At 46.6% G+C, this 25,669-nt stretch overlaps 1 protein-coding gene across 2 annotated transcripts in view; it reads left to right on the top strand.

Annotated features, from left to right (window-relative positions):
- Nucleotides 1-25,669, top strand: part of FER1L6 (fer-1 like family member 6) — a 974,281-nt gene that overhangs the window by 902,704 nt on the left and 45,908 nt on the right. For both annotated transcript variants that reach the window (XM_085604988.1, XM_085604987.1), the window contains exon 39: nt 19,968-20,131. In XM_085604988.1, the coding sequence (XP_085461114.1) occupies nt 19,968-20,131 (164 nt within the window). The remainder of the gene's footprint in view (nt 1-19,967; nt 20,132-25,669) is intronic.

Raw genomic sequence — 25,669 nt, 5'->3', positions numbered from 1 at the left:
GTGGGTCTATTACCCAACCATGATGCAAAGTTGAAAACAGTGGCGTTCCCCCTAACAAAGTCCTTTTTTTTCTTACTAACCAGGGTGTGCCAATTCAAAGCAGAGTCGAACAGCTGACCCAGATAAGAAAATACACTGGTCTTTGGGACAGGGGAAGATTCTAATTTAAAAGTAGTTGCTTTTGTGAATATGAGCCAAAATATTTTTTATCATCTGCTGATAGATACAACTTCTCCATAAAGTGGATGAAAGTATTCAACCATGACTGCAGAACCCTAGCATTTCTGGCCATAAGGACCGCATTTCTGCGTATGATAAAACCATCAGGCACCGCTGCTCCACCTTTGGACATTCTACTTTTAAAACATATAAAACCTGCCCCAGATTATTGATATATAAGTTAAAAAAGAATGGGGCCAGGATACAGCCCTGCCACCCCTCTATGAATTTGAAAGTGGCAAGTTATCTTTAAATATTTTGAATAGCGTACCGCGGCCACAATGTCCCAATGGAGATCCCTCATAAATAGGACAGTGTCCCGATCTACCCCCATAGACAAAATAATCTGCCAAAGTTTGGTTCTAGTAACTCAATCGAATGTGGATGATAAATCCATAAATACCAGGTGAATGGAGACGGGGCATGCAGCAGGATATTTGCTTAGAACCAAATACAAATTCAGACCTTGGTCCACAGTTGACCTCCCAGGATGAAAACTGTACTGCACTTCAGACAAAGCGTTGTTAGTATCAGCCCACTTAGAAAGTCAAGTCCAGCAGGAAACGCCCCACCACCTTAACCACAGAGTCGAGCAACAAAATGGGCCTATAGCTATAAGTGCTTTCCCTGTCTCCTGTCTTAAAAACGGGTTCGATGTTAGACGTTGCCCATGAGACAGGGGGATCTGCCGTCATTGACGAGTTAATAAGAGTGGTCAGGACAGGTACCCAGATCTCCACATAATCTGAGTAGAGGTCGGGTGGGATCTCATTGGGACCAGGGGCCTTGTTCTTCAATAACCCCAATATACTTTTCCTAACCTCCTCAGGAAAAATTGTTAAGGCAGCTTTCCCTTCTATCACAACATTCCCCCACTAGATGTAGAGGGCAGGGAATTATTGATTTCCTCAAAATGACTCACCCAACTGTCTTCAGTGAAATGAGCCTCCAGGGAAGCAACGGTATCTAGTGCAAAGAAAATTAGGATCTACTCTTCAGAGTGCTGGCCTCAATCAGATCTAAGCAGGCCTCCTTCTTTAAGTTGTCATTACATCTGACCATTTCTTGTTTATCTGAATTTGAGTTTTCCTAACTAAGGAGGGATCCCTGGGTTTTGCCCTTAGTGCTCTCTTAAGGATTCTCAGCTCCTTGGAGCAGCCTGAATCAAACCATCTCGGCAACATACCATGATGTCGTGAAACTGATGCCTTCAATAAGATCAAGATGGTATTTGAGATCTCAGAGAAGGCCTCCAGAATACTGGATGGATTGTTCAGTTGGTATGTGCAGATTTCAAACTCCGTCTTACACTCCGTGTAAAGGGAGTTATAAAGGGGTCTGGGATTATCTGGGACCACTTAAGCCTCCTACCTTCAACAGTAGCCTTGAGGAGCCCTCTTAAACCCAACCTAGGAGTTTGAACCAACAAGTTCCAGCAGGTTGTAACACACACCAGATTACGATCACTAAGGGGGCTCAAAGAGATTACAAATTCAGAAATCTAGGGGAAGGAAGGTACAGAGACAAAGATAAAGTCAATAAACGACTCACAACATCTCCCTGCTGAAGTGGGGTTAGTATCCTTCCTCCTGGGGGGCAGCTTACCCATTGAGGAGACTAAATTAAACTAATGTAATATGGGATTAAGACTTGTGCCCTATTGGGTATGTTCCATGTGCATGCCTGTCATCCTGAAGCCTGTACTCCATCAATCCTCAGATTCCCACATAAATGAACACTGAAGTTACCAGCGACCCTTATATATTTACACTCAGCAAGTTAAGACCTTTCAAGTTTCTTTAATATGAGCCCAGTACTTGAATGTTACAAATACCCGAAAGCAAGAAAATGGTGTTATAAAAATTCAACAGTTGCAACTTACTAGGTCACCTAGAAAGTAATGGAGCTTGCAGGGTAGAGGCTTCTGTAGATAAGACATCAAAACTGCTCCGATTGGCTAGATACACCAAAAAATGATCACCCCCCCCCCCATTGGTCTGCCTACACGTGAAAGGGTTGCAGGCATAAACAATGCTTTATAACCCTCCAGAAAGAATCAGTTTATGGTGGCCCATGTCTCCTAGAGACAGATCACATTGAAACCTTTGATAAAAGTCAAATACTTGAGGTCACTAAACTTTCCAGCAAGGCCAGCAATGTTCCAGCTGATGAATTTACACTCATTACAACTGGGAAGCATGGAAACATGAGCACTCTGGGCTGGAAGGGCCTTCAGGTCCACTAATGAAGGGTTGGCCCGACCAGTCAATCACAACAATCACAACCCTCCAAAGATGATAATGGGGCAAAGCTATTTGAAAGGGCTATATTGGAGGCGACCTCTTGCCATGTATCCCGGGGCCAATTGTCCCATGCCTATGGCCGAATTGTGAAGTTTGATCCGACGGTCTATAGAAGAACCTCAGAGGAAGGGCCATAATAGTGGAGATAAAATGGCTGAGAGTGGGGCGCCAAATAGATGCTAAAATAAATTCCCCGCCACATGAGTCCTATTAAAATTAATGTGATGCAATTTCCCACAAGGTGTTTCTTGACCCTGCCTATCCAATTCACTCTTTGTACCATGTTGATATGTATTTCCACCCAGACCTCCAAGGTTGTATTTAAATCCAACCAATGCAAGACTTTCTATTTTAGTTGGTCAACATTTTCAAAGGTGCCTGGTGAGAGAGAGGGTACGTTCCCCAACACTACTACATAGGAGGTGGCTTCGGAAGGTACATTAAGGATAACCAGCCTGGGTGGAGGAAAGCTTAATATGCAAATGAGTGGCCGATTAACTTCACCTTGAGGCATACAAGTTCTCATTCTCTCATTACTACCAGCGCCCTCTCCAGGATGCACATCCACTCTCGATGGTAAAGTGGTAATTTTTGGCCTCGTCAGCTGTGTGAGACTAGCAGTAGCACCAAGGCTCCGAGATCTTGTCAACTTAGCATACTTTACCCCAAGCTGTGGGTCACATGGCCTGATGGCGCTGAGACTGTGTGGCTAGGGAACAAAGACTTCCACAGGGCATGCTGACTGGGTCTGGTTCTGTTTAGAGTTCCTTTTCAATTGCCGCTAAACGTTGACTTATAGGTTTCAGTTTGGCCTCCAATACAGCTATTAAAGACTCATGGAGTGAATCCTACAGGACCACCAAGTTGGATTTTACCATAATTAAAGGGTCAGTGCTGCTTGACGGTGAATTGTCAAAAACCCTAGGACGCTTGAGTTTTATGCCGGTCATCAGGCATTTCCTTTCGCCTCCCGCTCTAGAGGCCTCCTCCAGTACAACCTGAACAGATGGCATCCGGTTGACAGGGTCATGCTGGCCCACAACGGAGCCTCCACAACGGGGATGCAGGTGTGATATCTCCCAACCATTAGCTCTGAGTCCAAAACCAACACAGCACCCTGGCTGGCTGACTAGTCGTGGAGCGTCAATTGGCCTTCACAGCACTCACTCTGCTCCTTGTTGGGCAATATAAATATAGCAATCCACGGAAACAATATGGTATAACACTGCTTAAAATAGATAAGTGGGACAGAAAACTCATCCAGAACGTAAAGCAACAAGAAAAGGTCAAAGAGAAATGCAACCCCTACCAGCTTCTCCAGGCTTCTCCAGACAGCACTAACAGATCCCGATATTAAATGATATGGAGATACACAATGAACACACTTCTTTCCACAATGTGGGAAAGATGAAACTACGAAGTCCATTAACCACCAGCCATGCTTAAAGTCAGAGCCAAGAGAGGGTCCCAGCTTCCTCTGGCCTCTGATGGGAGTGGACAGGCTTGCCCTTGGGCCGGGCTTTGTCCATGCGCGGCCTGCACGCTCTTGTGCAGTGGGGCTGCAGAATGCCTTTATCTGTGCCCGTGGATTCAGCCCAGTTGTGAGAGGCTTAGGGGTTTCTGGGAGTCGTAGTTCCCTGTGGTGGCGGTGATCCCGCGGCGGCACTCCCCAGTCAGCGGATTTTGAATTCCAGTCCCCAGTGTCAACGGGTCTGTAAGGTACAGTAATCCTTGCATGAATGGGCAATGCAGCACAGTAAAACAGCAGGCAGCACATTTGGTCCCTGCAGGATGTCATTTTTTTTATAACACACAACAACATGGAAATACCTGTAAATGAACTGTATACATTCAGCTGTTAGGAAAGCAAAAATGAAGCAAATTTTTTGTAATTCTGAAGTGTGATGGAAACAAAGAATTTGAATAGGATCAAAACAAAGCAAGACACTTTAGTTGGCGATGCACAAATGATAAATATTCACTGAAAGCCTATGTCCACTCATTATCACTTGTGTGTAGTATGGTATTATCAGTAAAATGGTATGTGCAAATTTAATTAATATTTCAATAGAAAATATGCAGTCTATAAATGAGAGTGCGCTACCACACCATGCTTTATTTGCATTAAGAATTTGCCTCTCATGTCCATTAAAGCTAGGTGGATCGTGAGAGTTTGTTGTTCTAAAAACTGGGTCATGGTTCTAAAACGTTTGGGAAGCAGTGCTCTATCGGCTGTTTCAGTAGCAGCATTGCAACCAGTACTCACTCCTCAGCAGTCTTCTTGCTTGCTAAGCCTTGTTGCAGTCCTCCTTAAAGGCAGCTTCCAACTGTGCGGCAGTGCATGGGTGCAAACTGTAGCCCAGAGATTTGGACGGCATTGTCTTAATTTGAAAACAAATTACTACCATAGTATGAACTCCTACACATTAGCACCATCAAAGCTGAAGAGAAAATCGTTTGCGTGCACCCACACACCCACGAACATACTCTCAAGTCAGCACAGACTTATGTTTATACCGACAAGGGAAGTTTGTGTAATCCCATCCAATACTGTCGAACGATAAGGGAAACGCAAATATTGGTAAGGATCTTGAAATTGTTCTAAAACCCTAACTTCTCCCCAAGCACCACCACCAGGCGCTATCCTCATAATTCCAGTCAGAATCCAGCTGCAATTTGAAATGGAATTTGAATGTTATTACATTTGCATATTTACTTAAAACCATTGCAATACGAATTTCAATTAGGACAATAAAATCATAATAAGATATTAATTGCACATTTGCAAAATGCATGTATCATTAAAAGCTTAAAAGAATTAAATTACTATCAGATTAAAAAAGGCTTTGTTCTTTGAAATGGGGCTCTTTGGGAGAATCAAACCACTCATTAAAACCACCACCAAATGCCCTTTCTCCTTAAGTGCAACAAATAATGTGCATCAGACTAACCTCATCTTCTGGCAAATTTAGATTAGAGTATGTGTGGATGCTTAAAAAAATATAACACTTTATGGATTCCCTTCCAGCACGACATCTTGGCCCTTATTTAACTTCAGCATATTCTCACAGGTCGTGATGATGGCTTTTGCTCTTTCTATGAAAGGGCATCTTATCTGGGTCAAATCCCACGAGAAAGAAACGAGAGATGTGGCTGGTTTATGGCTAATGGATTTTACAAGCTAATTTTTCTAATTAGTCTGACTCTTCAACTCTCTTGATTGTTGCCATTTTTCTTGATGATTTTTTTCAGCAAAGTGAAGGCACCTGGGCTCTAATCTGACCTTCCCCTTCTTCCAAGGGATGCAATCACTCCCTCGCTTCCTGTAATAAGTCCAAGGGAGTACCTGTGGACCAGCTGAGAGAGGGACAGCTCTGTCTTCAGGACTTCCCCTCCATCGTTGACGTCTTCCCTTCCTCTCTATTCCCTCCACCTCTTCCCTTTCTGTCCTTATCCAGAGACCAGATGACAATATTGAAAGGCTGTGCTTCAGTCAATCTCCGAGGAGCGACTGGAATCAGAGCCCCTCCACCCCCCCCCCGCCCCCCCCCCCCGCCACCTAGTCCCAAACTTTTTACAGAAGTTTGGGAAAGGAGGTGCGAGTTGGCACAATATTCCTAGCTTTCCAACCCTTACTGTAACAGCAAGGAACTGGAATTCCAGATTGGGCTCAAAACATTAGGAGCTAAAAGCAATAACTAAAGATTTTGGCATCTGATAAGAGGTGTGGCGCATTGGCCAGGGCAGCTGATTCCCGAGCACGGGGCTCACGCTTCAATTTCCAGGGGCAGCTCAGCCGAGCACCATGTGACTCTGGGCAATAGCTCGCTTAATCTTCCCGATGGCCCCCAGCTCCTTGAGAGACTTAGGGGTGATTAGTTCGCATTTTACAAATACCAGGTTATTATTATTTTTGATTGCAAGAAAAAGTATTGGAAAGACATGAACTGTATAGAATGTGTACATAGATAAGATAGAGAGACAGTGGCGGCTGGCTTGTACCAAGGGTAGTGGTGGGGGCACAAAAAAAATAACATTAAATAGACTTACTTGCAGTGTCCTCCTCCCTCCGTGTCTTCTGGAAGCTCCGGATGCAGAAAACTGCACTTCTTAATCCTGGTGCTGCTATCACAGCATGAAAGCAGCCCCAGGATTGGGTAGAGCAGTCTTTTGTAGCGCTCCTAAGAGCCCGGGAGGGCTGCTCTTTCTCTAGCCCAGCTGTCTAAGACAGCTAGGATAGAGAATTTTAAAAAGCATATGTCTATCAGGCCATCCCAAGACGGCCGGACAAAGAGACATGCACATTTTACTGCGCACAGCTCCCTGGTGCTGCCACTCGGCAGCACTGTCCTCCCACCCACCCCCTGCCCTGAACATGGTTCAAGACGGGTTGCTGAAAAATGAAATGCTAATAAATAAACGTATTACCATTTTATTTTTTCAGCTCTAGGGGTTCAGGGGCGACGCTCCTCCACTCGAATGGAGGACCCGCCCCTGATTGAAGAACAGATTCCTGAGAGGCCATGCATGCTAACATGGTAGGGACTGAGAAGTACCTTTTCAGTATACGGAATAGGTGAAAGAAGGAAGCTGGGAGTGGAAGTATGTCTAAAATAGGCAGAAACCTTTCAAGCGTGTGTAGAAGGTGTCCATGCTCCCTGGTGGAGGAGGCAGAGCATGTCAGGCTGTCAGGTTTATTGGGAAGGCTCTGAGCATGAGCCGAGGATGCTGGCTTAGGAGTAAGGTACGGGCTGCTGTCATCTCCTCTTCCAGACAGGAGTACTGGTGCTCTCTGCTGGGAGTGCTTCACTCTGCTCTCCAGTTCTCTGACTGGTGATCTGTGTATTCAGGAACTCTCTGCACGCTGCAGTCACTCACTAGGTTGGGCAGATTGCATCATCCGCATGAAAACTAAACAACTCTAACATGTACAGCAGGGACTGTTGAGGATTCCAGGTTGAGATGCTCAAAAACATACCTCAAGCATCTTACATTTGATCACATCCTCAGACTAATGGGTGTCAGGGGCTGCCTTTACAGGGGAGATTTCATTTTTAGATTACGTGCAGCAGGAATTCTTTCTTTGTAGCGTTCCCATTTTAACTGCTAATTTTATTTTGCAAAAGGGTGATGTCATTATGCTTCTCAGCCTTCCATGGTCCTGCAGTAGAGATGTGAGCATTGAACATTACAGGTTAGGGGGTCACTGCATGCTTGTTATGCAAATATTCAATCCAAAGCTTTGAAGCTCTTCACAAAAAACTCAACCGAAATTCTATCATCAGTTAATTAAGCATGTATGTCTACAGATCAAAGGAAAAACCAGACCTGACATTTTTTTAAAGAAAAGCTTGGGCCATTCTCGCCCACTCGCAGCTTAGATACCAAGTGAGCTAGTAAAAGAGCGGTCGTCAGAATTGACACTCGCTCCAGCGTGTTCGGATCATGGGTGTTTAAATAAGGTCCTATGTGTACACACCAGGGCTTGAATGGGACACTCATGAACTCTGTGAATGTTTCTATCATTCTGTCCGTCGTACGGATATAGCTGCTTGTGTCTTAAAGCCGTGCACTTAGCAGAATCAGAAGATATTAACGCATAGAGAGTAGAAAGGATCCAGGCTCAATCTTTCAGATGTAGAGCATTTGTTAAGGGCTTTAGGTTGTCAATCCTGGAGGCCTACACGGCGGATGAGGCCTGATCTCTGCTAGCAGAGCTCAGCAGGGCAGACAGATGGGTTCCAGAGGCTAAGCTTCCTTCGCACATTGTTATTCGCTCCCTGTGGCCTGAGGGAGGATTGTTCCCTGGGCTTCTGCAGCACAAGAAATTCGACCTGATCTCTTCTGAAACAGCTTCTGATCAAAGTGTTATTGATTTGAAGCAGCTTGGAGTCCATGCACTGCTTGCCGATTGTGCTCCTCAACGTATTCCATCATCAGCCTGGATGCACTCTCTGCCTGTCGCGAAATGCAGGGGCCAGTTGTCTTATATTACCTTTTGTTTCCTTGAGACCAGTTGAGAACATGATTGATGTTGTTTCAAAATGAGGGATGATGTCTATCTCATCTCTGCATGTCAACACAAAGAAATGGTGCCTGGCTACGTCACCCACTGGGTGACAACTGAGTGGACAATCTCTTAGTGTTTCCCATAAGCCAGTGACCACCACATTAAAACCCCCCACCAGTGTGTCAACTGCTGCCCTTAGGAACAGTTCGGCAGTCACACCGGCGTGCCTCCACTAGATTTGGGATGGAGGCTATTTAAGAGGTCTCACAGCTGCTGCTCATTCTCTTTCTTTCTGCACGGCCACAGTGAAAAGAATCACCTTTAGTAAGGCAGAACAACAACCCATACTTCAGTGTTGAGTCACTGGTACATGAGGTGGATCAGAGCCGCTCTGGCACAGTTCCACAGTAAAGGAGAGCAGTCCTATATTCAACAGCTGCCTGCCAGCATCCTCCTTTCGCACCAACAATTCAGGCGTGGGCACGGATAGCTGAAGCCCCTCGAGATAACAGAGCGAGATAGCTGAGGAAAGTAATGCTTAGACAGCATGAACTAGTCTTTAACAGGTGTCACGGGTTCCAATCCCACACAATTGACTTTCCTTTTGCAAATTCTGGTGTGCTGACCCACCTTGACTGAGATGGCTGGAGTAGGGAGGTGGCCCTGCATCTCTGGGTGTCACCCCCACTGTGGCATGCCCCGAGCAAAACTCATCAAACCCAAGGTGCCACAAAAGCTGCATCACTAGGTGCACATGCTGAGGCCAGGGCCCATATTATACATAGGGCGCACTTTCCCTGTTTCAGCCACAGTGCACTTTCAAAATGAGGGCCTGGTGCAGACTGGGATAGTGCACCCTGTTATGATGAATGTGCTGCCTCTAGGGCAGCTGCGAACTCGCCCATCCTGGGGGCAACGTATTCTGTGAAAGAAGGAGTGGCTCTTTCAAGTCACTCCATTGTTTCTCTGTACAGCGGCAACCTGCCTGCACCTTGAAGAGGGGTGATTCCCTGCAGATGGCTATAGTGAATGACTTCATCCGCCTGCAGGGGGATGTCTCCTAAGGGCATGTTTATGGACACATGTGCAAGGCAAAGTGATTTTCTCACTTGCATGGGGCCATACCTCCGTGCAAATGAGGGGACACTCATTCTGTTTCTGCAACCCCTGCTAACTTTAGTTACAACTCATTACAACTGTATTAGCTAGAAGGGATATTGTCCTGTTTGGTGTTGGATGTGGTAACAGCGATTAGCCATGCAAGACCTAGGATGACAATGGTTAGCCATGCACGGTGTACAGTGACAACGGTTAGTCATGCATGGCATTGGGTGGCAGCAGTTATTCAGGTATGGTGTAGGGTGACAACAGTTAGTCACACATGGCGTAGTTTGGCAATGGTTAGTCATGCATGGCATAGGGTGACAGTGGTTTCTCATGCACACCCTCCGGTGCATGATGGTTACAGCCCATGCTTCTTGGTGGATGCGATAATTATGGATTCTTCTGCTCTTGTGATTTTTTCTGTGTTTTGATGACGTTCATGGTAGAGCTTTCATCCAAGTCAACTCTACCGGTGCTCTTCTACCAAGAGTTTTCTTTGGTTCACATTTGCATCAGTTTGTAAGCTTTTTCAACAATTGTTTTAAACTATTACTTCATTTTTCAGCCTCTTTTCTATTCTCACTTTTATTTTTCAGATTTCCCTCAAGAAAGTTGTCACCCTTGCTGTCGCTTTTTAGTGTTGGATATTTAGCAATCATAAATAAACACACATCAAAAAGGTTCCACAAATATCATTAGAATTGCCTTTTCTCTCCACACACATCTCTCTGGGAAAAGCAGGGCCCTCACCCACATCAAAGTGTGGCATGCTTCATTATCGGGCTTCCCACACCTTGGATCTAAATGAGTCCAAAGTGGGCTCTACCACACAAAGTGTGGGAGCGAGGGTTTTTTAAAGTTCTTTTTAATGTTCCTTTATGTGGCGTGTACACTCCACGTCAACCAGAGATGTAGTGATAAAAGTATAAAAGTACCTAGAGCTATCCTAATAATTTATTAAAGGATGCACTTATAGGATTAAAAATAAACAGAGGGATAAGGCCAGGGAAATCGGTAACCCTGTCCCCCCATCATGGTTAACATGTTTCAGCCATCCTAAATATGCCTCACGAGGTCAGCAGCCTAAAGTCTCTGGTCAAAATTACAAACAAATACCCCAACTAGGAGATAATACACAGTCCGTCCTGCTGTCTTCTATGAGACCTAATAGGACTGGCTATTTAACCCTAACTATGAAACCATTGAATGCGTAAGATAATTACTCTTACATAAATGTATTCTGAAGAACAATGCTCTGGGTACTATAGGAACATGACCTAACCCGGAGAACCGAGGTGAGTGTCGCTCTGTTGTCACACTTTATCCAAGCGTGAGATGGCACCAGTACTACCAAGGTGTTCCCTCCGCCAGGAGGTGGTGCAATCACATCACTTCCTTTCTATTTCAGTTTGTCACGGCTCCTTTTGCCAAGGACAGATTGGAGTCAAAAAGCATTTTAGAAAACAAGCACTGGCAAAGGAAATAGGTCTGGCGTTGGCCACAGCCTTTTGCCAATTCTGTTGCTAGTTTTGAAAAATGTTATTGTTTGGGAAGCTGCCAGGCTCTCATTAAATCCCCAAAAGAGAAAAAAATTGGCTGAAGGAAAAAGTGTTTTTCTTGCGTCAAAAAAGTACACCTTACCATGGTAAACCTGGCACTGCAGGGTATAACCTTGTGTGTGGATGTGCTTTTTTGTGAAACGGCTGCATGCCGTAATTAATAGTGAAGGAGCTGGTATTCCACGTTCTAGATCTACTCAGGTACCCCAGGTCGATGACTCTTTTTATCAGCATGAAAACCTGGAGGGGAGAGAAATCATTAGCCAATCAATCATTGCAGTTCCAATGAACTATGACTCAGAAGGATCACAGACTCCCAATTAAGATTGGTTAGTTTATTACAAAGCCAAGAACAGTTGGACATAGAGGGCACCTCAGGATGTGAGTGTTGAAATACATTGGAACTAATACAAAGCCAAACCTACGGGTGAAGTGATGGCGATGCAACATGCACAGAATAATCAGTTTGAGCGCCAGAATACAGAAAATGACAGTGCCGACGTCGAGATCCCCCTTCATTGGAAGTTTGTGGGTGTAGAGCATTAGTTTGTCCCTACACTACAACTAGCGTGATATCTCTACCAAACATCTCCCAAGGCAAGAGCCATTAAGGTGTCAGCGTGTAATGTCTTTCTAAGAAGTCTCTTCACGTTTAGATGGGTCAAGACGCATAAAGCTACAGAGCTCGTTCTAAGATGCTCTCTCTCAAGGCAAGATAGATGTCCCCTGGACGCTGTCCCTAACTTTGATTCATCAAACCCAGAGGTAGTACCCAAGATGCACTGCAGCATCACACCATCCAGTCAAGACACCCCCTCTTGGTGATTTTCCACTGGGCAGCCATGCTCCCAGGCCTAGGCGATATGACCTTGATTCCCAAGCTTGCTCCGATGAGAAAGTACAACTGTTCTTTATTATCAGTATCAAAGTTCAATGTATCCTCTCCTCCAGAAGCCTTACCCCTAAAACAAAGACATTATTCTAACTAACAAGTATGAATTCTCCACCCGCAACAGAAACATGCGAAAGAACAAATTAAACATGCACATGAAATTCTCTAGTAAATCTAATGCGATTGCTTCCAGGTAAAAAATATAATTCAGGCCTACAGAAATCAGTCAACATAAGAAAAGGCACAAGGCCTCAAGAAATAACACACAGAAAATTAACATTGTTTACTGAGCACATCTAAATAAACAGAAATCAGTCAACATAAGAAAAGGCACAAGGCCTCAAGAAATAACACACAGAAAATTAACATTGTTTACTGAGCACATCTAAATAAACACGTTACATAAGCACATCAATTGGGTGAGTACTTATCGGCGACATGTATGAATTCTGCACGTTCATGTTTTCGATTACATACACTTAGATACAACGCTAATTTCTTCACGTTTGCACTGAAAGTTTCCCTAACACGTCACTTTTTAGGTTATTACAGTTCACGTTATAAGGACCTAAGTTAATACAATAAAGGATTATATTTAGGTGCGGACTACCCACGATTATAATGCACCCCCACAATTGAAAGAGCAAAATTTGCACTCCAGCAATAGTGAAGAGTCAGTTAATGGCTGAAGTGGGCTATCATTGCCCCTTGATGTATGCAGAAGTAGGTGAAAGAAAGATGTGAATGACACTCTCACAGACTATGGATGGAGCTGGGCTGAAAACCAATGTAAGTAACTATGGTATACATACTTTTCATAAAATTAAAAGGTCTTGATTAACACAAACACAAAAAAATGATCGGTCTGGAATTGGCTGCAAGCCTTGCCTTTGAGAAAGAAGGCAAAAAAGAAACGTGGGGAGGCAAAAAGGGAAGGAAGGCAGGCAAAAAAAGAAAGGAGGGAAGAAGGAAAGAGCTAAACGAAAATAAAGCAAGAAGGCAAGAAAGTAGGAAAGAGACAAACAAACAAAGCAAGAAGGAAAGAAATACGGAAATGTCCACAAAATAAAGAAGGAAAGGGCAGAAAAGAAAGGAAATAAAAAAGGAAAGAGCAAAAAAGAAAGACGGAAGGAAAGAAAGAAAGAAGAGGAAAGAAAGAAAGAAAGAAAGAAGAGAAATAAATAAATTAATGTGAAAAGAAAGAAGGAAATAATGCAAAAAAGGAAGAAAGAAGGAAAGGGAATAAAGAAGGAAAGGATAAAAGAAAGGCAAATCTGAATATAGAAAGAAAGAAAAACGGAAATATAGCAAAAAGAAAGAAAAGAGGAAAGAAGGCAAAAAAGAGAAAGAAATAAAGTATGTAAGAAGAAACAAAGAAGGCAAAAGAAAAAAGAAGAAACAAGGCAAAAAAGAAAGTAAGAAGGAAAAAAGTAATAAGGAAGGAAGGCAAAAAACAAGGAAAGACGAAAAAAGAATGAAAGAAGACCTCAATGCAAAAAAAGAATGACAGAAGAAAAAAGGAATAAAGAAGGAAAGAATGAAAGAAAGACAAAACAGAAAAATAGAAGGAAAGAAAAATGGAAATAAGGCAAAAAGATAGAACAGCTGAATGAAGGAAAAAAGCAAAAAGAGAAAAAACTAAACGCAAAAATGAAAGAAGCAAAGAATGTAAAAAAAGAGGAAAGGAGGCAAAATAAAGAAAGAAGAAAACAAAAGGCAAACAAGAAAGTAAGAAGGAAAAAAGAAGGCAAGAAAAAAGAAGGAAATCTGGAACTAAAGAAAGAACAAGAGAAACAAAAGAAAGAAAGTAGTTAGGCAAAAAGGAACTAAAAAAAGAAAGAAGGAATAAAAGAAGGAAAGATAAAAGAAGGAAAAAAGAAGGAAGGAAAATGGAAAAACAGGAAAGGAAAAAGTAAAGAAGGAAAGGCAAAAGGAAAGAAAGAAGATGAAATGAAGGAAGGAAAGTGGGTTCACAGTATAAAATATTGGATAAGAAAATCCAAATTACAACCCCCCCCCAATGTCTAACTAAAACTGTCACAAGTGTCCTGCAGATTTCACAATAAAGTTTTGGTTTTCTTCATGGGCAAAGTTTATTAAAGAACCATTTGTGAAACCAAGTCCAGTAACACAATATGGTACACTGTGAAATACCAGCAGTCCACTTCAAAAGGAATTTACAACAGCATTGGATGGAAACAGGAACTGATAAAGCTAGAATGTGCCCTGTGCTCACTTCAAATGTTTCCTACTGTCATATCAGGCAACATTGGCACTAAAAGGAACTACTCTACGATGAGCACCATGTGAAAGAGCAAAAAGCAGTCACTTAAAGTGATGTTAACCAGATGCTTAAGTAGGCTGACCCATTGACCCATACTGTATGCTGTAGTGGGCAGAATAAGAATAGGACTGACCCAACAACAGTCCAATGGGTGAAGAGAGGTGGCTAAAAGACTCTTTAAGCGTGTATAGTATACATATTATTTTAGTAAAAGCAAAAGGTCTTGGCTAATGCCAGACCTACATTTTAAGCTTAACTCCCAGATTGCACCCAGCAAATGGAGCATGCAATCCCACACACCCGCTTCTTCAGGTCTGGATCAAGCGTGCTTGGCGTGCCTTTCTTTGCTGCATCACCAGTGGTGGCTGCCAGCTACCCGGAGTGGTGAGGATGGCAAACAGCTGCTGGAAACACAAAACATACTACACTACACACAAAACATACATAAAAAAGCGACTTACTTGACAGCGCTCCTCACTCCGGACCGATCTTCCTCTTTCCTTGAGCACGGGACCAGCCGACTTGCTTAACCAATCACGGCGCTGCTCTGCAGCGCCAGGATTGGCCTTCAGGCCCTTTAGGCCTGTGCTTGGTCTCCACCCAGCTAGGTAGAGAGTGTCATAGTGCGCATGTCAATTTGGAAGGTGAAAGACAGCCGTCTAAAGGGATATGAGCACTTTGGCGCATCCAGCCCGCCATTGCTCCTGTCCTCTACTGCCAATCGGCAGTTGAGGACATGCCCTGAATGGCTCAGAGCAGGCTGGCTGCTAGAGCGCGCACCATGGTAAAAAATAAAAACGCAATGAAATGTTTTCATTGCCAGTTTATTTTTTTCTGCGCAGCTCACAGCGGGTGGGCTGGGAAGGCGACGCTTCCCCGCGAAAGTGAAGAAACTGCCGCCGTGCATCACCTCATCTTATCACTGTAAATTTGCAATTTTTTAGGTATTCACGAACTTCAATTTTAAAATTTACCAATAGTCATTTTACGACTGCAAGACTCCTCACTGGTGGGTGAGACTCCACACATAACAAGTTAGACCTGCCCTATATTTCTATGTGCAGAGCTCTCTGCCACGACTGCAGAGTCTCTGTAGTCATAAAAGTACCATTGGTAAAATTAAACTGGTAGTTTGTGAATACCAAAAATAGTAAACTTACACAAAAGTGTGAATCAGGTTCTCACTACCTGACTTCTACCCATTTAGCACGCGCTGCCAGTGGAGTTTCCACTTTGAACTTGCTTTCGGCCTACTTTGTTAAGGCTGCATGAAGGTAAGCTCCTGGTGTGTCACAGTCCGGCTATTCAAACAATGCGGGCAGAACTCAGAGCTTCCTCTCCCAGTCCTGATTCTTGGACCATGCAACGCAGGCACAGGAGCAGCTCTAAAAGCAGTCTAAGCAGGAGGGCCAGGCTGCTCACACTGCCTATTCTCTTCCTTCTCGTGTCCCTTCTTGTCATCCATCTTGTTTTTCCGTGTATGGAAGATGAAAACACAAGTGACTGCGCTGTTTCAGTCTGTAATGTATGCTGATCTTGTTGACAAGATAGTAAAGTAGTGCGCGTATTGTAAACCGTCTGATTGTCAGGCCTACACTTTGGTATTACACCAGATAATACTGAGTGCCGTCTGTAATACCAAAGGCCCAGGCACTGCTGAAACACCTACACATCTCTGGCATCCGCTGGTTTCATAACGGAGCACCACATGCTAATCAGGTAAGATGCAACTAGACTGTGCGAGAAAATCTATAGGTAATTAGAGAGTTTGAATCAATGTGACCTACAAAGGTAAACTAGTTTCTAGAATGAATCCCTTGTTCGTCATAGGGAGCCAGGCATGGGCAGCAAGGCCATGCTCGGAGACAGAGCAAACATGAAATAAGAAAATGGTGAAATAGTGAAGAAAATGTCAAACGGCTTCATAGGAAAGCATTGAAAAAGTGTTCAATATTATCCTCTGGAGACCACACAACTGTTAACAAAATGTCAAAGTGTCTTCCATGTTTATCCCAGTTGTAGTGGGTTTTCACAGCTGTGCTTTCCAGCTGTTAGAAATGGGATTTCTGGTTGGCTAAGGCTTGCGCCAAAGCCAGGCAGAAACCACCACTCTAGTCAGGGCAAGGGAGCTACACGCCAAAGATAACCCGTGCTCACCCCCTTGGTAGCTTGGCACAAGCAGTCAGGCTTATCCCGGTGGCAATGTGTAAAGCATTTGCGCACGCACACAGCAACAACATCCCAGGCACACCACAAAAGGAGCTCCACACAAGGTTATATCAAAAATAGCCTTTGTATTCTCATAACACATTAGAATAGTAATCACACAATATACACTGTGCCAACTGGCACGGGGCAATATTTACAAGGGATTATGTACACATGACAGGGCCACATGGACCACTGTCAGAACCATCACAAAGCAAACTTAGTAAAATTAAAACAGATCATAAACGTACAACCAGTAAACACTAGTAATCACTGTACTTAGCATCAGCCTGTAACATAAACTACATTATGCACAACATCACATCAGGCGCAAATTACATTCGGCGCCAACCTCACCAGCATAAACACAATATGCAGTCCTCTCACAAGTCTAAATACATTACACCCTAACCTCCTAAGCATAACTCACATTAGTGGCATAAATCACACAGTGAAACATAATCTCACTAGCATAAACCATAATATGCAAAACAACCTCATAATCATAATAGACCACATTTAGAGGTATAACACAGGGTGCGTAAAACATACTACATGAATTACATTTCCTAGCACCACACTCACATTAGAGCCTGGCGCCCTACAATCCTAACCGTCCCCCTGGCCAACTGGCCATCTCAAAAAGGGGGGGCTCAAATGCCCTGTGTCCCGAAAGTCAGGGCGCGCTGCCAAAGCAGCGAAAGTCAAGGGTGCGCAATCTGCGCAGACCTAAACGGTGCAGCTGGCACTAAGTGCTGCACAGCTGTGAAGGTCAGGGGCAAAGGAGTGTAACTCACTCCTAACTCAGACATGCCCCCAAAGTCAAGAGAGACCTAAACGGTGCTGCTGCCCACTACTTGCTGCGCAGCTGTGAAGGTCAGGGGCAAAGGAGTGCAACTCACTCCTAACTCAGACATGCCCCCAAAGTCAAGAGAGACCTAAACGGTGCAGCTGCCCACTACTTGCTGGGCAGCTGGGAATCCAATGAGGCCTGGCACCACTGTGCCGCTGGACTCAATGTGGCCCCCACACGGGGCGAAGCCTGGGCAGCTGGAAATGTAAGAATGAGGCATGGGCCCTCAGTGTCCCTTAAAACAAACGTGCCCCCCTTTGTTGGAGCCACACGGGGCTCTAAGAACAATCATGCCCGAGGGGGGCGACCTGGCGACAATAACCATGCCCACCATGCTGGAGCCACACGGGGCTCTAAACAAACAATGCTAGCAACGTTGGGGCAGCCCGCTTATGGGAATGGCCAACTCAGAACACGGGCTCCTCTGCAAAATCTTCCCCCACGATGCAGCTGCCCGCTAACTGCGGTGCAGCTGGGAAATAACTAATTACAGAGAAAAGTACCCCAATCAGGTCAGGCACTCACGGTGCCTCTTGAGCCCCCTTCATGATGCGCGAGGGCGCACCAGTCATCAAAAGAGGACACTGCCTCCAACTATGGCCCTCACGGTCTGGGCAATCACCTGAAGGACGCTGTCCTGTATAATGCCCCCGCTGCACTTAAAATCGCTGCGAGGACGCTCCTCGAATCTCGTCTTTGCTGCCGGTTCACTCACAGCCCTCCCACCTGGCTATGCGGGGGAGGCTCTTCTTCTCTCAGGCCTCAGGACCGGCACCACCCCCCTCCGGCTAAGCCTCTACTCACCAGGGCTCAGGATCCAGATAGCCACTTGGGCGCTGGGGATCCCCACAGCTCATGGGAGCCCCGCTTCTCTGTGCGCCAGTCTCTCCTTCCCATGCGGTGGGGGCAGGCACCGGCAATGTGCCTCGAGCCCCCTCCGCCTTCAATCTTCAGTGGCTGGTGCCCGCGGGGCTCTCCCTGAGCCATGGGAGCCCTGCACAGGCAGGCGCCATCTTCTTTCCCCCGGGCAGCTTCTCAGGCGGTTGCGGCATGCGCAGGACTTCCTCCGCAAAACCGGAAGTCCCGCCCGCCGCCAGGCACATCGTTGCCTGACTTCCACCCTTGCTGCAACTCGGGCCGCAGCGGTGATTTCTCTCGGGGCAGTAAGAGGGCTAGGCTCCCTCATAATTAAAAATATACAGTGGGGTGGGCACCCGCTTTAAGATAAAAAGTCAAGTCGCGGGGTGGGCACCCGCGCATAAAATAAAAGGGCACCAGTATGCGGGGTGGCACCCGCGAGATAACGATCAATGCGGGGTAGTCCCACATCGCAGCACAGCGCTGCAAAGACTCCAGCTGGCAACCTGAAATCTAGCGCTCCCAAGGCGCTAGAGGCAACAAAATGCATAAATATGTAGCGCTCAGCAAAACAAGGGAAGCGCTCTAATCAAAGCCCAGCGCTCCTTGACAATTAAGAGTAAAGCGCTCACAAGGCGCTTGGACAGCAACCAAAAGGTCCTGGAGACCTCAGGGGGCAATGTAGGGCCCAGGGGCCAGCACACAGGGCCCTCCAGCAAGGAGGCAGCCCCCATGGCGGTCCCTCCTGGGCCCCACCAGCAGCAAGCCCGCTCCTGTTAGGATCCAAAGCAGAACATTTTACATGGGGTCACAGCCCCTGCTTTTATGCAGCATTTTCCTTTGTCTACAACTGTAGGGCAAGGGGAGAACCAGATACAACTGGTTCAGGAGCACTTGAGCACTTTGTTTTGCTCAGCTCCTCTCTTCTATTCACAGGACAGGCCAGGGACATCAAACGCACCACGGGGGTGGAGCCAGCATTGTGGAGGGAAGGCACAGCCCTTTTCAGGTCCCAGGTGCAACTCCTCCCTCCCATCTCCATGCAGATCTCTCCATTCACCACCGGGCAGACTCACCCTGGCTCCTGGAGTTCCCCAGCCCTCTCAGCTCCTGTCAATCACAAGGCAGACATGCACTCCACACCAGGCAGGCAGACACACAGTCCACAGAAATGCCAACTTCTAGAAGTGGCACTTCTCCACCAGTCACAATAAATCTGCACACACCATTGCACAGCATTTATTCTCACGAGTTCGCATATACCAAACTCGACCCTGCAGTCCTCTCACACCAGGAACTACCAGGGACACACATATCCCCAATGCATTCCTATGGGAGGGCAGGCCCATCTCACCACACATACACAGAGCGCACGCACTTTACACTGGACCCCAGTGCTAAAGTGCTCAGAGGCCTAAAATCACCAACACCAGGTTACAGAGAAAGACTAGGAGAACGCAAAAAGTTTCGGGGTGAACCTGCCAAAAGGGCCAAGTCCAACACCAGCCCACAGAGAGATTTTATACCCAGGCAGTGTGTTCATATGGGCAATCACAGAACTTGATACAGGGGGTTATGGTGTCTGGCTTTTTGTGCAGGCTTCAAAATGTGCATATAACGATTAGTGCCAGTCAGCTTGCCGCGCCAGTTTCTGATCTCATCCGTTTCATTCCTCAGGTTCTATAGAGCTGACTCTGAATGGGTTCCCTCGCGGAGCGAAGTCTGCAAAGAACTGTGACATAGGCATGATGACAGGCGTGAAGGACGAGAACAAAATCTCCATTTTCCAGCAGAAACGAATCCGAGGCTGGTGGCCATTTTTGAAGTCTGGAGAACTCACGGTAAGTGATAGACACAAGCCTGGTGCTGGGAGCAGTAACTGACTTGGTGCATTAGTGTACCGACCTGAGGCTGAAAAGAGACACTGATCTGGTGCATCAGTATATAGGCCTAGTGCTGGGAGTAGAGACTGACTGTGCATCAGTACACGGGCCTGGGAGTAGAGACTGACTCTGCCCATCACTATAAAGAAATTAGGCTGGAAGCAGACACTGACGCAGTACAAAAGTATACTGGCCTGGGGCTGGAAGCAAAAAACGACTCGGAGCATCAGTGTACAGCGCTGGTGCCAGGTGCAGAGACTGACTCTGTCCATCAGTATACACAGAGGGAACTAATCCAGTGCATCAGGACGAGGCCTGGCGTTGATCGACAATGACTCATTCAGTATACAGGCCAGACACTGACACAGTGGCCTGGGTCTGGAGGCAGACACTGACGCAGTGCATCAGTTTACAGGCCTGGGTCTGGAAGCAAACACTGAAACAGGGCCTCTGTATACTGACCTGGGCCTGGAAGCAGACAATGACGCAGTGCATCAGTATAAGGGGCTCGGGCTGGAAGCAGACACTGTTGCAGTGCATCAGTACACACAGACCTGGGGCTGGAAGCAGACACTGACGCAGTGCATCAGTACATGGGCCCGGGCCTGGAAGCAGACAATGACGCAGTGCATCAGTATAAAGGGCTTGGGCTGGAAGCAGACACTGTTTCAGTGCATCAGTACACACAGACCTGGGGCTGGAAGCAGACACTGACGCAGTGGATCAGTACACAGGCATGGACCTGGAAGCAGACACTGATGCAGTGCATCAGCATAAGGGGCTGGGGCTGAAAGCAGACACTGTTGCAGTGCATCAGTACACACAGACCTGGGGCTGGAAGCAGACACTGACGCAGTGCATCAGTACACAGGCATGGACCTGGAAGCAGACACTGATGCAGTGCATCAGCATAAGGGGCTGGGGCTGAAAGCAGACACTGTTGCAGTGCATCAGTACACACAGACCTGGGGCTGGAAGCAGACACTGACGCAGTGCATCAGTACATGGGCCCGGGCCTGGAAGCGGACAGTGAAGCAGTGCATCAGTATAAAGGGCTTGGGCTGGAAGCAGACACTGACGCGGTGCATCGGTACACGGGCCTTGGACTGGAAGCAGACACTGATGCAGTGCATCAGTACACAGGCCTTGTGCTGGAAGCAGAAGTCCAGTTCTTGTGGAGTAAAGTGCACTTCAATTCTCAAGAACAGAACTTTACCACTCAGGCTCAGGTGTCCTTGAATGCTAACTTTGCAAACGTGAATGATGAAAAGGTGGGAGTTGAACTTAAAAGAACATGAACGTGCCCAGAAAGAGAGACGCAATGTTAAAATAATTTTGTGACTATCTGGCACATGCATCAAGCTAGGATTTTGCGAGTCCTTAATTACGAATATTAAGGATTTGCAATTAAGGACTCGACTCGCAAAATCCTATGCAGTAAGTCCCACATGGCTGGATTGCTAAGAGGTTGTTGGAAGCCATGCCCCTTTCTCCAACAAACTGCAAACACGCCTCCTGGTGCACTACTAGTTGCTGTAAAAAGTCCACTTTAGTCCTGAGGCCTTCAGGAGTAAAGTGGAATTCATTCCTCAACCAGTAGTGCACCAAGAGGTGCATTTGCAGAGTGGTGGAGAAAGGGGGCGTGGCCTTGACTACTTCTCAGCAATCCCACGGTGTGAGACTTACTGGAGGTAACAGGAGTTCTTGTTGACCCCCAAGGACCATCAGCAGCCAAGGGGACTTCATCCTCCAACCAGCAGCGTGCCAGGAGGTGCAATTGCAGAGTGGTGCAGAAAGAGGGCGGGCCCTCAGGTGGTAGCCCATGGGAGGGGATGGGATGTGGCCTAATGGCTAGAGCGGTTGATCTCAAAGCTGAGGAAACAGGTTCAAGTCTCGGCAAGGACGCTCAACAACCTCTGATTCTGGGCAAATCACTTAATCTCCCTGTGCCTAACAAAAATGAATGTGTCCATCCGTAACGTAACTGGTGCTCATGTAAAGCACTCTGATACCTTCGGGTCGAGTTTGCGCTATATAAAACTATAACCCCCGCCCCCCAAGAAAAAGAGGGACGCCCCACGGCCCCCTCTCCTGGGCAGATTTTGGCCCTGGGTACCCCATCCCCAGAGGCCTGACCACAATACTGGGTGCCCTGGTCCCACCCAGGGCTCCCAGTTTCTCATGTTGGGGACCGTGGAGGGAGCATGAAGGCTCCCGCAGTCCTTGTCGGCTTCATGCGTCCTGCAGGAGCCAGCATAGCTTTTGGCTCTCTGTCCAAAAGCACTTCAGCTCCACTTCGTGCAAGCGAGAGCATTTTACATGCTCTCGCTTGTACGAAGTGGAGCAGTGTTTGCTATGGCTTGGTGGGAGCAGTGCACCCGCCAAGCTATAGCAAACTGCAATGTCCAAGGGGTGGGCACCCCGGTACATTGCAGGAGCTGGCTCTGGGGGGTGGTGGTCCCCAGGGCCTTCTGGGGCTCCAGTAGGGGATCTGCATGGCCCCCCTCCTTTGTTCTAATTTTCCCCGGGGAGATGGGAGTCCCCAGGGCTGTGGGGGGTCCGTGTAGCCCCCACATTGATTAAAATTAAAGCCCCGGGGAGGTGACGGCCCCTGAGGGGCTGCGGGTGGGGGTACACATGCCCCCACATCATTTTCAAGTAAAGTCCCGGAGAGGTGGCGGTCCCTGGGGCTGGGGTGGGTCAAGGTGGCCCCTCATTAAAAAAATTATGAGCCCCAGGAAGGTGGTCGCCCCGGAGCAGGGTGGGAGGCTGTAAGGGCCTCCCCCGCTTCTTCTTTAGAAAGAAGCCCCGGGGAGGCGATGGTTACGAGGAATTAGTAATCCCTATGAGGGGCGACCTTCTGCGCCCCCATCCTATATCTGAATAATGCCCCCGGCCCACCCGGGCTGTTAATGAACGAAGCACGGGAGCCCACACGTCATGGTTTAATACATTTTTGGACGGATCCAGCTGAAATTTAAAAGAAAATGCTTTTTTGGGCCCTGCGGGTTTCCAGCGAAACCCCCTCTAAGAGGCCATGGGGCTCAGGTTATTTCTACCCTGCCCCCTTTAAGTTTTTCGTATCTTTTTGCCAAGAGCAAGCAAACGTGGCTGAAAATATGGAAACATAGCCCTAAGTATGGGAGATAATCTACACTCCTTAAAGACATCTGTAGTTTAAACATGGAAAAAGATTCTGACATATTAAGGAAAATACACATATTCTTAAACATGTTGTGTTGGAGTGTGAGGTGGTGGTGCATGCAGTAAATAATACACTGGACACTAGTCTGGCTTTATGCTTGAGGCTAACTCCTACTTTGCAGCTTTTATTTTACCCCCTTCACCTAACGAGGGGCTGTACTGTCAGGCCCGGATGTCAAGGTGAGTTCCACTATTTTCCCTAACACTTCTAAGCCACATGTGCCAGCGGACTCACAACATTTCATCGGTCTTCAACCATGAAAGACAAACAGGCATAAGCACAAACAAAAGACAAACAAAACAAAGTTCTAATTTCTGCAGATGTCTGACATTGAGATACTTAGGCTGGAGTACAACGACTGGAATGCCGTCAATTGCTGGTCTTACTCATAGGAGGCCTCAAGCTTACAGTCCACAGTCACCTCACCAGTACAAAGTCTTTGGGGTTGGGCCATAGTTGGAATCATCCACAACCCCCTAGTTCTGCGTGTCAAGGAATAGGACCTCGATTGGTAGGTTGGCAATCTGAGTTGGTGTTCCCCTCTGCAGAGACAGTCTCAAAGTGGCCTGTGGGAGGTGGAGGGCTCGACCCAGGAGACTCAGTTTCCAGTCTTATCAGGCTTTCTTCGTGAGTCTGAATGGAGTCAGACACCTACTTGTGGGCATCTGGGGACCCCCTAAATCATCTGGAAAATTAGATATTTTTTGTGACCATCTCTGTTTTCCTACTTGTAGTGACCAAGGTACCTCTCACACAGGTCATAACACATGGCTCAGTTTCAAAGAGAAGTCTGTATTTCCCGCCAGGGTGGCAATCTTTTGTTAGCATGCAGTCTCCCACTTGGACATGGCTTGTTTTGACCCAGCAGCATCTGCTAGCCGCTTCGTTGTGCTGGAACTACCTTGGGTTTGAGAGGCTGTTCGGTGTTGGTATGTCCACCCATGCAAGGTGGTGTGGGATGGTGTCAGTCACCACTCAACCTAGGCAGAATGTGCTAGGCACAACTCCTGTAGTTACTTGGGGAGTCAATCAGCAGTCTCTCAGGAACGTGTGGATGGATCTTTCCAGACACCTGCCAAATGTTCCTGCTATGCAGATACTCTTGGTAACTGTTCTCATGAAAATTTCAACTTCCCTATTGGCTTGTTGCCACCTAGGAGTTACGCAGCGCTGTTTGACATGCCTGAATAGCAGATACTCTGACCATACCTGGCCTTTGAATAGTGGTCGATTGTGTGCGCGCAGCTCGCTAATGAGCCCATAGGTCGCTATTACCTTATCAAACTTGGGTAATACTTCTGACGTGGCTGCAGAAGTTAAAATCTCAACTTCGGTGTACCTTGAGTAATCATCAATCACAACAAGTAGGTGACGTCCATCCAGGATGCTGCCAAAGTCGGCAACAGGGGCTGGTGGCACCCTGTAGCTTGGTATGGCGTCCAATACCTTACTGTTTCCTCCACCATTTTATCTAGTCCTGGGAACCAGACTTTACTTCTCACACAGTTTTTAGTCTTGACCATACCTTTGTGTGACCTGTGGTCCAATTTTATAGCTTGTTGCGGTAGGCTTTGGGGTACTAATAGCCTTGTGCCTCTCATGAGGCATCTTTCTTTGGTAACAGTGAGATCATGCATCACATGATGAAGGGCTTGCAGCGTTTGCTGTGCTTCCACAGTTCTGTTTTCGACATGCGTTGTCAAGACTTTCCAATCACTTCATCGCACTACTGAGAAGGCCAGCTGTAGCCAGGTATCTTCTTTGGTGGCGTGAACGATGTCGTCTTGTGACATCGGGAGTAGTCTAGCACATTCTACCAGCAAGCGCACATACTCTTCTTCAGTGTCTTCTGTTACCTCCTCTTGTTCTCTGGTTGCCAGCCTTGCATTTTTAGATAGTCTGTGGGGTTTTGGGATCCTTGCTTGTATTGTATTGTGAACTGACACCTTGGAGTTGCGGGATCCACTTCTCAAACGATGGGCGTGGTTTGGAAGCAGAGACACAGAATAGCGGGATAAGTGTTTTGTGATCTGTTCACACAATAAAGGGGTGGCCAGACAAATACAGGTGGAAGTGTTGACAGCTCCAATGGATTGCAATGGCCTCCTTTTCTATATTGAAATACCTCTGCTCTGTGGGTGGGAGGGCCCGGCTGGCATATACAACAAGCACCCACTCTTCGCAGTCTTCTTTTTGTGACAGTGCAACTCTCAGGCCTGAGGAACTGGCGTCTACTGAAAGTTCTGACTCCATCCTGGGGTCAAAATAGGATAGTGTGGTCTCTTCAGACA

The sequence above is a fragment of the Triturus cristatus genome, chromosome 5_1 (assembly GCF_964204655.1).
Source record: "Triturus cristatus chromosome 5_1, aTriCri1.1, whole genome shotgun sequence".
Lineage (NCBI taxonomy): Eukaryota > Metazoa > Chordata > Amphibia > Caudata > Salamandridae > Triturus > Triturus cristatus.
Note: the sequence above shows the minus strand (reverse complement) of the source record. Positions and strands in the feature narration are given on the sequence as shown.